Source organism: Bidens hawaiensis, unplaced genomic scaffold (genome assembly GCF_021521415.1).
Source record: "Bidens hawaiensis isolate Kalapana, Puna unplaced genomic scaffold, B.hawaiensis_p1.1 tig00024657_1, whole genome shotgun sequence".
Taxonomy (NCBI): Eukaryota; Viridiplantae; Streptophyta; class Magnoliopsida; order Asterales; family Asteraceae; genus Bidens; species Bidens hawaiensis.
Genome location: NW_027493904.1, coordinates 211,373 through 226,006, shown reverse-complemented (window position 1 = coordinate 226,006; position 14,634 = coordinate 211,373). Strand labels below are relative to the sequence as shown.

General features: G+C 44.9%; 1 protein-coding gene across 1 annotated transcript; it reads right to left on the bottom strand.

The window, feature by feature from the left end:
- Window positions 1-12,571: 12,571 nt before the first annotated feature.
- LOC143569828 (uncharacterized) lies at window positions 12,572-14,339 on the bottom strand. The gene is made up of 3 exons (XM_077055642.1): window positions 14,045-14,339; window positions 13,388-13,887; window positions 12,572-13,000 (listed from the first exon to the last, which is right to left on the bottom strand). Exons 1-3 carry the CDS (start codon window positions 14,337-14,339, stop codon window positions 12,572-12,574), a joined length of 1,224 nt encoding a protein of 407 aa, XP_076911757.1.
- Window positions 14,340-14,634: the final 295 nt, after the last annotated feature.

Below are 14,634 nucleotides of genomic sequence, written 5' to 3'. Positions count from 1 at the left end.
TTCAGCCGATACGGAGGCATCAAAACCGTTTGACGCAAGGTCCCTCATCGGCAATAAGAACAAAACAGGACCCTCGATTTGAGGTCCTCACAGGTGGACTCCTCTTTCAAAAACTCCCGCTGAAATTCTCACCACAGAGAACGTGAACATCCGGAAGCCACAGCCACTCACAAGGAGGTCGTTCCTTGATACCAAGAAACATTGTTCATTCCATAATGACATCGGTCATAACACGAACGAATGTAATGCTTTAAAGAGCGAAATTGAGTTGGCGGTGAAGTCTGGGAAACTTGAACACTTGGTGAAAGATGGAAATTCCGGACTGGTAAAGCTCCCATACGGGACAACCAGGGCCCATCCAAAAAGCAAGTTAAGGACTTGAGCGTCCAGATGATCCAGGGCGGACATAAGGTAGGAGGAAAGAGGAGAGAGTTTGATGAAGAGGAATGGAAAAATGAACCAGTGATTTTTCCACGAGTCAAAGGTGGTCCCAATAACAAAAACCCCCTAATTATCACTGCTGTTTTTGGTCATTATCGTTCCCAATATGTTTTCTTTGACACTGGAAGTACATCGGACATCATGTACGAACAGTGCTGTGAACAATTGGATGACGAAGATAAAGAAAGGTTGAAACCAATCCATGCTCCAGTATCAGGATTCGGAGGGGAAATAATACATCCGCGTGGGGTGATTTCTTTCCCGGTCACCCTGAGCGACGGAGTTCGCTCAAGGACTAAGGAGGTTGAATTCTTAGTTCTGCCTGCAACGTCGAAACATGACATCATCCTTGGACGTGAAGCCATTGATGACTTCAACGCTCATCCGTCCACAGCTCACGGTGCGGTAGGGGTTCCAACCCGTACTGGCGTAGCGATAATCCATTTTAATCGACATTGTTTTGCAACTGAAAGCTCAAAACCCAGCAAGATTCCAAAACAATCTCAGCGAACTGAACTAGAAAAATGGGTTTTGAACAAGAAATTTCCTGATCAAACTGTCACAATTGGACCTGCTATCTCTGAGATAGTAAGGACCTTCTTGAAACAATTGCTATAAAAAACATCGATGTCTTCGCATGGAAACCCGCGGATATGACCGGTGTCCCGCGGACCATTGCAGCACAAATTAAGGGTAAACCCTGCGTTTACACCGATTGTTCAAAAACAACGTAAGATGGGTCCAGAACAAACGTATGCAATGAATGAGCAAGTTCAAGAACTCTTACAGGCTGGAATCATCCGTCCAATTCAATATTAGACCTGGGTCGCCAATCCGGTTATTGTTACCAAAAGCAATGGGACATGGCGGATGTGTATAGATTTCAAGGATCTAAACAAGGCGTGTCCCAAGGACTGTTATCTATTGCCTGAAATAGATATCAAGGTCGATGCTGTGGCACCGTTCAAATTCAAATGCTTCCTGGATGCCTACAAAGGTTATCATCAGATCCGCATGGTTGCGGGTGATGAAGATAAAACAGCGTTTCGTACTGATCAAGGCACTTTTTTGTTACAAAATGATGCCTTTCGGTCTGAAGAATGCGGGAGCCACATATCAACGACTAATGGACATAGCATTTAATGGTCAAATTGGTCGAAATTTGGAGGTTTACATGGATGATCTCGTGATCAAAAGTGTTGAGGAAGATCAAATGCTAGGGGATATCGAAGAGACATTCAAAACCTTGAAAAGCATCAACATGAAGCTAAACCCAGCTAAGTGTTCGTTCGGGATGGAGGAAGGAAAATTTCTCGGGGTAATTGTCACGGATGCGGGTTTCAAAGCTAATCCGGATAAAGTCCAAGCTGTAACCCGCATGCCTTCTCCCTCTTCCCTCAAGGAAGTTCAGACCCTCAACGGTCGTTTGGTTGCTTTGAATCGCTTTCTAGCAAATCACGCAGCCAAGTCTTATCCTTTTGTCTCAACACTGAGAAACTGCCTTAAGAAAGCACAATTCAGATGGACCGCGGAAGCGGAACAAGCTTTCTTGGAAGTTAAAAAATGCTTGATGGAGTTGCCCACGTTGACAGCACCTTATGCGGGAGAACCTTTAACAATGTATTTGTCAGCATCAGACATTGCTATCGGGGCTGTCCTCCTGACGGATAGGAAAAACGTTCAAACACCAATTACTACGTCAGCAGAACATTATCAGACCCGGAGACAAGATATTCTATGTTAGAAAAACTTGTCCTAGCATTGGTCTACGTTGCCCGACGCCTCTGCAGGTACTTCTAGGGGCACCCCATCAATGTTTTGACTGGATACAAGCTCAAGAACTTCCTTAGCAAACCGGAATTGTCTAGACGATTGGCAAAATGGGCCATCGAGCTAGGTAAACAAGCGATAGAATACAAACATAGGCCAGCAATCAAGGGACAAGTGTTAGCGGATTTTGTTACTGAAGTCTCACAACACAAAGAGAAGGAATGTTTGATCGAGCAACAACCTCAAGCACCTCCGGAACTAGGACATATTTGGTCTTTGTTCACGGACGGGGCTTCAAGCAGTGAGGGATCTGGCGCAGGCCTCAGGCTAGTCAATCCCGAAGGCCATGAGTTTACATATGCCATAAAGTTAGACTTCAAGAATACTAACAACGAGGCAGAATATGAAGCTTTTTTGGCCGGCTTACGGATAGCCAAAAGGCTCGGGCTTAGACATTTGGAAGCCCGCGTGGATTCCATGTTAATTGCGGGACAGATCAACGGAACATATGAAGCAAATAATGACATCATGGCTTCATATGTGTCACAGGCGAAAGATTTGATGCTTCAGTTCTCCTCATGCAAGGTCATACACATAAAGAGAAGCGAAAATAAATCAGCCGATGCTCTTAGTAAATTGGCTTCAACAAATTTTGAACATTTTGCTAAAGACAACTGCATCGAAATATTAGACCGCCCGTCTATTCTGCAACATCAAGTTTTAGTGATTCAAGCGGAAGTGGAATCCTGGATGACTCCATTACAGCATACTTGTCATCTGGAGCCCTCCCAGAAAGAAAAGCCGCAGCCCGGAAGATAAAGCACAAAGCCTTGAACTATCAGATACACGATGGTGTTCTATACCGACGTTCCTTCCTAGGACCACTACTTCGTTGTGTGGATGCCGAGGACGCGAACTATCTAATCAGAGAAGTTCCTGAAGGCATATGTTGTAGCAGAGTTAATGAACACCGGATACTATTGGCCAGGAATGCATCTGGATGCTGTGCACGAAATTAGAAAGTGTGGTTCATGCCAACATCATGCTCCTAACACGCTACGACCAAAGAACGAGCTCGTTTCAGTCACTTCAGCTTGGCTGTTCCATGAATGGGCTATCGACATAATGAGACCTTTCCCTGGACGTGTTAAATTTTTGATAGTAGCTATCGACTACTTCACGAAATGGGTGGAAGCTAAATCGGTTGCTTCCATAACAGCAGCAAGTGTTATGAAATTCCTGTGGGAATTCATAATCTGCCGGTTTGGCCTTCCTCTGGAACTCGTTAGTGATAACGGAACTCAGTTCGCGGACAGTGGGCTACAAGAGTGGTTAAAAGAGTTACATATTTCTCAATTTTTCACATCTGTAGCCCACCCACAAGCAAATGGTCAGGTTGAGAGAACCAATCGGACCATCAAGGAAGGAATCAAAGCTAGGTTAGGGACTAAACGGACGGGTTGGGTTGACGAATTGCCCCATGTACTATGAGCCTTCCGCACCCAAAAGAATTCCAGCAATTCTGAGACCCCCTTTAGTCTAACCTACGGCACAGGGCCATGATTCCGGCCGAGATTGGGATTCCATCCGCCAGAGTTCTTTTGATCGATGACAATGATCATGAACTCCGGATGAACCTTGACCTCCTCGAGGAAAGGAGAGAACTAGCATTGATCCGCGAGCACAATTACAAACGCCAGTTGCAAAAGTACTACAACTCGCGGGTCCAAAGATGTGAGTTTGATGCGGGAGACTTTGTCTTCCGCAACAATGAAGCCTCCGGGCAAGAGCCTCTGGGCAAGTTGGCCCCAACTTGGGAAGGACCTTATAAAATTCAGAAAGTTTTATCTAAAGGTGCCTACAAGTTAGAAAAGTTGGATGGAACTGAGATCCCTAGAACTTGGAATGGGCCCAACTGAATAAATGCTATATGTAATTTGTTTTGCTCTTTTGGCCTGCGTGCCTAATTAGATATTCACAACCTATGTAATTTCATATTTTGTAATTCGGCTTATGCCTCACTTATAGAAATTTTCATTTTAGTCGTCTAAGACTTATATTATTATGTAATCCTTTATTGGCTTACAAAGAAGATCCTCCAAACACTTATATTATGAAAAATAAACAAAGTGTACCGGATATAAAAACAAGCCTTCTTTATTCATACAAAAGGGATTACAAAACACGGAGAGTTTAATTACAAAGAAAAAGAAAAATCTATCTATGGTGCGACATCATTATGTCCCGCACCCTCGCCTCCCGCATCCTCAGCATCTTCTTCATCAAGGTCAAGAAGAAATTTTAATTGCTTGATGTTGTCCTCCTTGTCCGCAAGTTCGGATATCTGCTCCGCCAAAGAAAACTTCAAAGAATCAAAATCCTTTGTTTTTTTGTTAAAGGACGGCAGTAGTATCTTGGCCAGCCAAAATATACTCCTCAGGAACCCTGGAAGTCGAGCCAAACTTGTAGCCTTCCTCGAAGCCTAATTGGCGACCAGCTTGCTTGGACGCCTTCAAGAGGATAGCAACGCAGTTCCCAAGTTCATCACTCACTCGGACATCAGCGATGACCTGTTGGAATAAATATATATAATTAACTTCAAACATTGAGATTAGTTAGAACAAAGAAAAATTCATACCTTGGGAATTCCCTCCGCTAGCAGCCATTTCTGGTCCGTCTTGGCCTGGACAAGCTCCATCTTATGGCCAGCGCACTCCAAGGCTTGCTCTCCGTTTTTAGCAGCAAGATTCGTCAAACGCTCTTCCTTAGCTGTTGATTCAGCCTGCAGATTTTTTATCAATTCAGCTTGTTCATCCAGTTGCTTTTGGAGAACAGCTTTGGCTTCTTCAGCATTGGCGCGAGCAATCTTCTCTGGTTTCAGCGCTTGACTGCTCTCTCTAGCCTCATTTATAGCTTTAAGAGCTTCCTCATTGGCATCGGATGCGGAGGCCGCCAGCCATCGCCAACCAGTCCCGGTTATTTCCTGACTAGTGGAAATAATATTCGCCAAGTGATAAGAATTGGAGTTCAGTAATTCTTGACGAATACTACGGCGACGTCGCTCCCTTTCAGCGGGAGGAAGACTCTCCCGGAGATATTCAAAGCATAAGTCCACATCGCGAAATGTCGAATCTCGACGTAGACACCAACGCAGACGATGTGGGGTAGGGTCTTCCTCTTGAGGAGCTCGAGAAGTCTGAGGAGCATGGGTAAACATTCTCACACCTCCTTGATCTCTAAAATGATGAACATTATAAGAAGGTGACATACTGACATTATCAGTATTGTCAGCTTCCTTGTCCTTCAAGGGAGAGTCATCCGCCACGACAATTGGCTCCTCGGCAGTATTAGTTGGTGGCGGCAGAAGGGGAGTTGAGCTCTTTAAACCCGAAGCACCTTCAGTAAGGTCATCCAGGTTCACTGAATAACATTAACAGTTGGTTAGAAAAATTCCAATCCATAACAGTTAACAGATGGAAGAAATTTTTTAACTTACCCAACGAAAGATCTTCTGCATCAAGTTGATCCAGACGCGCCTCCAAAGCAGCAGGCTTTGCCTTCTTGGACTTCTTCTTAGGGGCGGTTTTTGGCAGGGTTAACTTTACGCTTGCCAGCCACATTTGAAATGCCCGCATCAGCATTTTGAGTCTCACCTTCAATGGTAACATCATCAGGCGTGGGATGTTTGCCCTCTGCAGCAACGTTAACATAATCTTGACCCGCTGCCTGGCTGGTGGTGGCTCTTTGGTGGGTGAGACCTGCAGTTGAGTCCACAACGTTGTTAGCATCAGCCGGAAAACTTCCTCCGCAGAGTGACGACTCTTCATTGGTGAAAAGAGTACAATCACCCCGCCGGAAGTAATAGCAGTCACGGATCAGGGTTGTAGAATGCCCTCACCTTTCTGGATGCATTCTTTAATATATTCCTCACCTTGGGCGTATATCACCTCGGAAACTATTGGTTCCGAGCGAAATGCGGTGGGAAAAAAAAAGTTGGTGCTGGTGCGCTCCAAAAAGGGCACATCCCTAGGATCGATTGGGCGACGCACCATCATTCCCCCTTCCTGATCTAACAGAGTAGCGAAGGCGGAACCCTCACCTGCACAAATAACAATAACAGTCAGAGATCAGACATTTGGTTAAAAGAAAAGCAAGAGTGTATCAGACTTACTTTTATCAGTCTTCTTGTATTAGGGTTCCAACTCTGGGAATGCCATAGTCGGCTCATCTTCGCACTCACCATCGCCCCCTCATGGATTGGACGCATCGGAGTTGGAGAGGTAGCCAGGGCTATAAACCCGGGAAGTCCCTTGTATGCAGCAGCCGGAACCACCGGCATAGCCTCCTCCGCCTTCCTACGGATCATTGGGAACGTATAACTTCCTCCCTGATCCAGAAAAACTTCGGCTTCCAGCCATGTAGGCTACGGATCCACTCCGTACCTATCACATTCTTCCCGGTGGAAGCAAAACTATACCATCCATTGCGGAATGTCATTTTGTAGGATACGGCAAACATGCCGAATAGCGGTTCGAAATTTCAAACTTGACAAAAGAATTCGAAGTGTCGAATCCTCAACATCCCAAAAGGATGGACTTGAGATATATGAATCCCATAAGTTGTCAAGATCGATTGGACGAATTTCGTCACCGGGATATGGAAGTTCCCGGTCATAAAATGGTCCACGTACACCGCCATCTTCTTTGGTGGTGGCCAGGTGGCAACAAAACCCTTCTCCGAACGTTCCGGCTCCCATTCTGTTGCTAATCCATATACATTAACAACGTCGTCAAAGTCTTTTTCTTTCAGAGCCACAACAACGTCACGAATAGTGGGGGTACCTTTCTTCTCTCCAGTCATTTGAATAAGAAGAAGAAAGAGATCTCAGACTGTTTTAAGGCTTGAAGATTTGAAAGATGAAGAGTTTGAAAATGAAAAGAGTTGAATAAAATCACAAGTGATATATTTATACTCATCGCAATTAATGCGACTGATGGAGTGCTAGAGGAGAGAGAAACCGCGGACCACCAGATGACTGACACGTCAGGCGGAAGCTTCAAGAAATTGTAAACAGGCTGTTAAGGGCGTCATACACGTCCTATCAGTTGTCTCTAAGAAGTTTTTCTCTCCGCCACGTCATCATGATTATCTAATTCTCAAAATTTTCAAATTTCTAAAAAACTCTTAAAGATATCTTCCTTTAAACAGCTGGATACTAACAAAAGACAAAAAAGTTCTTTCTCATTAATTACTCAAAAGATGATTACAAAAGTGGAAAGAAAAATTACAAGTTACAAACATCTAAACCTATTCTAAGGGTTTGAGGTCGTTTTGTCTTCCGAAGCCTTCGATGACATGTCTTCCGAAGAGTCATCCTCAGACTTTTCACTTAAGTAGCTCCTTAATTGTTGCACGCCGTCATGAGCGGAAGCAAACTCCGAAAGCATATTCTGGATAGGGAAGACCAGGTCATCATGTTCTATAATCCTTGTGGCGCGTTCCTTCTTGACATCAAGGCCATGAAGAGGATGATCTTTAAACGTGCGGTTACTCTGAGCATAGGTCACCCCTTCATTAAAACCCCTCACGCGTCCAAGCGTAGAAGAGGCAGCCATTAGATTAGCAAAGCTGTCAGTTAGCTCAGCACTTCCTTTGATGTGGCGGATGACCTGTCAGAGATAAACACATAAGTTCCCAATATCAAAACTAAACATAAAGAATAAACATAAAAGTGGAAAACTTACAGCATCACCTTCCCGAGTATAGAACCACTGACGGTCCTGTTCCGCGCGCTCAGCTCGCATCCGGAACACTTGGGACTCCGCAGTTGTTTCAGCTTGAGCATGCAAGAGGGAGTCATAAGCAGCCTGCATCTCTGCAACATTTTTGTCTTTGAGTTCGGCTTGCTCCCTCTGCAACCTCAGCTCCGCCTTAAGCTCTTGGATTCGAGTGCCTTGAAGGGCCACTTGATTTTCCAAGGCAGAGTTTGCTTCTTGAGACCGGGCTAAATCATCTTTCTCTTTTTGAGCCTTTGCCCAGGCAGCCTCAAGAAGGGAATTCTGCTTTTCACAGGCTTCCTTCCATCGACGAGCAGCGGCAGCGTTGCGATCCTGTTCACTTTTGAGGGCGTTCTCCGCATCCGCCTGCTTCCATTTAGCAGTATGGGCAGCAACATGGTGCTCCTCAGCCTCTTTCTTTACAGCCTCAGTGGCCCGATTATCTTCTCCCAGCTTCCCACCTAGATTACGCCATTCATGTAAAATTTCCTGGCTACCGGCTAAAGCATTAGCCAGATGATAAGATACGTTTGTATGAAGGTCATGGTGGGAGAGGTCACGTTGATACGCCATCTCAGCGGGTGGCGCACAATGTTTGACAAAGCTCATACAGGTCCCGGGATCAGAAAACCGGGACCCATTAGTAATGTCCCAAGGAGGGACAAACAAATCAAACTTATCCCCCAAGTTCGAGTCCTCATAGTAGCGGGAACCTGAAGGTTCAAGGCGAACCGGGATCGAAGATGATTATTGTGGAGGAGGACGAGGAGGAGACTCATCAGTTCGGAAACCCTCCGTATTCACGACAGGGTTGTCCCCCTGGTCACCAGTGGCACTTCCAGTCTGAAAGAGATAGTCATAACGATTATCAATTTCAGACTGGACGTTGGGCTCCTCAAATGCAATATCAACCGGGAGAGTTGGTTGCCTTTCTTCTATTGCCACCTCAACAAGAGGAGATAGTGGCCGATATTCCATAATCCTCTCTGAAAGAGGAGATGGTTGTTTCTCAGTCTGGGGAGTCGGAGTAGGCAACCTTTCAGACACATCTTCTGAAAAAATCAACGGATTTACACAAAGATCTACGTTTAGCTAACAACCAAAAATAGTAAAATACTTCAAGGGTAATACATACCTTCTACCGTATCAATGCTATCAACAAGACTATACTGTGGTTTCCTGGGGCCAAGGGTTTTTCGTTTCTTCTTTGAAGGTCCCGCCTCAGCGTCCGTAGTCTTGGTATCCGCTTGACTTGCTTGAAAAGCCAAGAAAGCCCTCTTCTTCTCCAACTCTGCCAATAAAGATGAGACAGAGGAAAGTTCAGGGGCATCCTCATCAAAGTCCCTCTCTTCTTGAGAAGCGGAAAACTCAGAAGCATCGCCATCATCTTCGCTTGACGATAAGATGGCGATCATCCCGTCAGAAAAAATGTCATTAAGCGGAGGAGGGTTTAGAACATACGCACCTGTTTCAAAGGTGGCGTCCGAAATACAGGTTCAGCCCGCACCTTCTTTGGAAAAAGAAATCGGGACTTGGTTTTCTCAAGGATGGGTAGGTCCCCCGCATCACGAATGCTCTTACGGACACAACCCCTATCCTCAAACAGAGCGTTAATCATAGAACTCCGACCTGAAAAGATAGAAGATCAGTCATAAAAAGATCCAAGGAAAAGGAAAAGCAATAAAGACAACTTACGTTCGTTCAGATCAACAAAAATAAGCTCCATAAATTCCGATGGCCACAAGCGGCTCATGCCTACCCACACCAGGGCCTCTTCAGGTAGCACTCGCATTGGTGTTGGTTCCGCCATTAGGGTGTGGAAACAATCACGCTCCTCATGAGCAGCTGTGATAACGTCCGGAAGAACGCTATTAACCGGGCGACGGACCATAGTAACAGGTACCACGTCCTCAAAGATCCAGAAAAACTTATTGCGTCAGTTGGCGGACCCCTTCTCGACTTCATAGCCAAGACTCCTATCGGAGAAGCCTTGACACGTAAACCAACCGTCACGATTGGCAAGAGGGTAAAAAACTGGAAATCGGTCAACATGTAGTACCATGTCACGTGCTATACATATAAATTCATAATGACGAATCCGCATTACAGCACGCGGGTGCAATTGGGATAAATGGATCCCGTAAGCAGTCAGCATCTTCATAAAGAATTTCGTTATGGGAAAACGAAAATTCTCATAGACGAAGTAATCTAAATAAACAACCATCTTACCAGGAGGTGGTAGACTGGCTATAGAACCTGGAGAAGGAAATTCCGGCTCCCACTCCGGTGGAATGCCATACGTCTCTAATAACTTCTCATATTCTGAATAGTCCCACGAAGCTTCTATCTCGTCAACTTCAGTTTGAACGTTCGACATTGCAGAAGGTTTTGATGAAAGGATAAATAAGAGAGTTCAGCGCTTTATCAGAAAGAAAGCAAAGAAGATAATCAAGCAAATAAAGGCGATAAAACTTCGACTAGAATATTTCTCTCCGTATTTATACCCATCACAATTAATGCGATGGGATATGAACAGTGGAGAGAGAAAGTCATCACCTAATCGTCAATTGCCACGTCACGCGGGAAATTCGAAAAGAGAAAAAGTTGCACAGTCGGGTACAGTGACAGCCGTCATAAACGTTCCATCACCTGTTCACGCGCCTGCGAGTGTCCAACTTGTCCTTTTTTACGATTATCTATACCAACAGAAGATATTTTCTACCTAACTTCAAAAATTCAAAAACCCCCATCATACATTAAGTCCAGAATTTCACCCGCATAAAGACTTCACACGGAAGAAACACTGGACAGGGGGGACTTATAGAGGTAGGGTACCAAAAAGACCCAAATACCTATAAGTACCACCCGCGGGTTATAGAGGGCTCCTCACATAACACCCGCGGGACACATGGATCACCCGCACATCACGATAGAGGAAGAACGTCTTCGTACCATACGCGGAAGCATCCTGGAACCCTCAGAAGAAATTCGTAGGACATAACATTTGCCCGCCAGAATGACCGGAAGGCAATGCCAATGGGACAGTTGTCACCATTCGGCTATCTTCTAGAAGAATGACCACGATTGTTACTTGAAGAATACGTGACCAATGAGCAAAGGACACCTGGCCAGGTTGTTATAACCGTGCACATGGCCAGGGTGCAATCCATCCTATCATTGGGCGATGCGTGTCTAGGTTGTTATACCCATGCATATGGGACGTATAGCTCAACCTATCACAAGAGGACACACATCCATGCAGTTATTGAGATCTTCTAGAAGAGGACAGCTGGTCCAATATCTTCCTACATCCTTCTGCTATAAATACCTCGTCGAACCATATGAGGTACACATTCATTCACTCAAAATCATTCTCACTACACTTAGTCTGTTTACTTCAGTACTTTCTCCTTTACGAACGTTACTGATTCTCACGCCGGAGGGTGGTTACAGGAAGACCCCCCCTCTTGTTCTTCCTGTAACGAGACTCACGGTGTCTGTTTTGCAGGTTCTGGTCACTGGACTTTGGGAAGTTGTACTCATACCGTGTTAGTAGTTATCCATATTTTACCCTGTGGATTCATTGGATCCAGGACCCATACCCGGGGATTGGATCCGTGTTTCTTCACATGCCCTTGGCGCCTGTCTCAGCCCGTAAAGCGCCTTGTTAAGCCTATAAACCAAATTTTCCTTGCCTTTAACTTCAAAACCATCAAGCTACGATACATATACCTCCTCCTTAAGGTCTCAGTTTAGGAATGCTGACTTGACATCGAGGTGATGCATAAGCCACCCTTCCTTCGCTGCAATAGCTAATAGTAAACGAACTGTTTCTAACCTTGCAACCGGCGCAAAAACTTCGTCAAAATCAACTCCTTTTCTCTGTACATAACCCTTTTCTACCAAACGGGCTTTGTGCTTTGTGACCGTACCATTCGCATCTCGTTTCAGCTTGTAGACCAACTTTAGTCCAATTGCTTGATGATTTGATGGCAATTTAACTAAAGACCAGGTCTTGTTTCTTTCAATGGAATCAATCTCACTTTGCATTGCTTTCTTCCATTTTTCATCGTGGCTTGCTTCTCTGTACGATGTTGGTTCCCCATCAATTAACAATAATTCTTCATCTTCAATTGGTATAGTCTCTTCATAAACATCGTAAATTGAACGGAACCCCTGAGGAGGTGTGTGATCATATGTTGAATCGATCCCTGGTCCGCCACCGGTAAGGTTAGAAACCGAGTTCTCCACGCCGCCCTCTTGGCTTTGTGAACCTGTAGAGTCAAACAATGAGGTAAAAGTGTTATTAGATGGTGTCATAGTGCTGTCCTGCCTATCATTGTGATTTGGTTGTCTCGACCCAGACCCTACTGCTTCGTTGATCTGCACTTCAGTCCAACAAGGTCTTGAGTTGGACTCCATAGTTTGAATCTCTCCCCATGCCCAACATTTTTTTCATCAAAGACCACATCAAGGGCTACTACAGCCTTTTTCAGAATAGGGTTGTACGGCCTATATGCCTTGCTACCATCTTCAATACCGAAATACACCATTGGGACACTTCTATCACTTAGCTTTGTTAACTAGTTCGATAGTTTCTTTACATGAGCAACACAACCAAACACTTTCAAGTGATTAAGTGTTGGCTTGTTCCCTTTCCAGCCTTCATACGGTGTTTTATTGGCCACCGCCTTAGTCGTAATTCGGTTAAGCAAGTATACTGAATGTCGAACAGCTTCACCCCAAAACACATCTGGTACATTCATCGTCTTCAAAAGTGATATCGTCATCCCGAGAATTGTTCTATTACGGCGCTCCACTACCCCGTTTTGTTGTGGGGTGTAAGGAGCCGTTAATTGGCGCTTAATCCCTTCCTGTTGACAGAACTCGTTAAACTGATTAGAATAAAATTCTCCACCACGATCCGTTCGAAGTGTCTTCACGACATAGGGACTCTCCTTTTCAACATGTACTTTGAACCTTTGTAACCACTCAAAGGCATCATCCTTATTCTTAATCAAATATACCCACATATACCGGCAGTAATCATCAACGAGTAAAAAGAAGTATCGATTACCTCCCCCACGGTTTTTGGTGAAATCGGACCACAAAGGTCCGCATGAACGAGTTCTAGCAATCTACTTGCTCTCCATTTTGATTTAATAGGAAATGATTGCGTCACTTGTTTCGCCACCAAACAACCTTCACATACTTGTGTTGGGTGCGATATACAAGGCATACCATTCACCAAACCCTTCTTCACCATCGACTCTAGGACTGTAAAGTTTGCATGCCCCATACGTGCATGCCACACCCAAGCTTCTTCATCAGACACGGCTGCCAAACAAACAGGTTTGGAAATAGTGAGAGCTATTCAACCTGTTTGCTGATCGTTGCACCTTCATGATGAGTCTTCCTTGCTCATCATACATCCTTAAATAGTCTCGGTGTAGCCTTACATCGTACCCGTCTTCCGTCATTTGACCCAATCTCAGGATGTTATTGTTCAAGGCTGGTACAAAGTACACGTTTGGTATCACCAATTGGTCACCATTCTTTCCTTCAATGACAATTACGCCTTTTCTTTTAATCTGAACCTTCGACCCGTCACCGAAACGCAACTGACTTGTTACACCTTCATCCAATTCAAAAAATGATTCCTTGATGCCAGTCATGTGATTGCTGGCTCCGTTGTCCAAGTACCACATATCTCTGCTTCCCTTGATTCCGGTCTCGTCTTGACCCGGAATCACCTGATTCTCATTCAACATCACCATCATCGGTGTTTCTTCTCCAAGGACTGTTAAGTAAAGAGTGGGTTCTTCTTCTTGCGCTTGTGTCAAATTGGCTGCATCATTGGGTTTTTTTCCTTCTTCACACTCTGAGGCGTATGACCTAGCTACTCACACTTAAAACATTTTACATGTTTTTTGTCTTTGGTTTATGACTTGAATTGCCCTTCTCCTATTGTGGACCGCCACCCCAGCGACCACCTCTGCCACGACAGTACCCACGACCTCGTGACCCACATCATCCCCCTCTTCCACCAAATGAACCTCGACCACGACCACCATGCGAATTACCTCTAATTGTACTTCTTTGGCTTCCTTGGCTATCAGTTTTTGAGAACATTAAAGTATTCTCCCCGGTTGTATTTCCCTTTTTGAGCCTCAACCAATCTTCGTAGGCCTTTAACTGACCAACAGCCTCCTCAAACGGCATGTCATCTACATCCGTTGTCTGCTCAATCGAAGCCACCAGTTGAATAAACTTCTCAGGGACTGAGTCTAGTAACTTTCTCACCAAGATCCCGTCTTCAAGAGTGGCCCCAAGACTGCTGTACTTCGACATCATCCCGCTTAATTTTCCAGAGAACTCATCAACCGACTAGTCATCTTTCATCTTAAGTGCCTCAAACTCACTTTTGAGGGTGTTTAGGCGTGCCTTCTGCACACGGTTGGCACCGACGTACCGTATTTTCAATGATTCCCAAATCTCCTTCGCCGTTTTCTTCTTTGCCACTTGCAATAAAACGTCTTCCGGGATCGCTTGAAAGATGAATGCACGAGCCGTCTTGTTCATCTTCTCATCTTGCACCGCTCTTGTTGTCGGTTCAAACGAATCCCACAACCCTTGAGCGTCCATC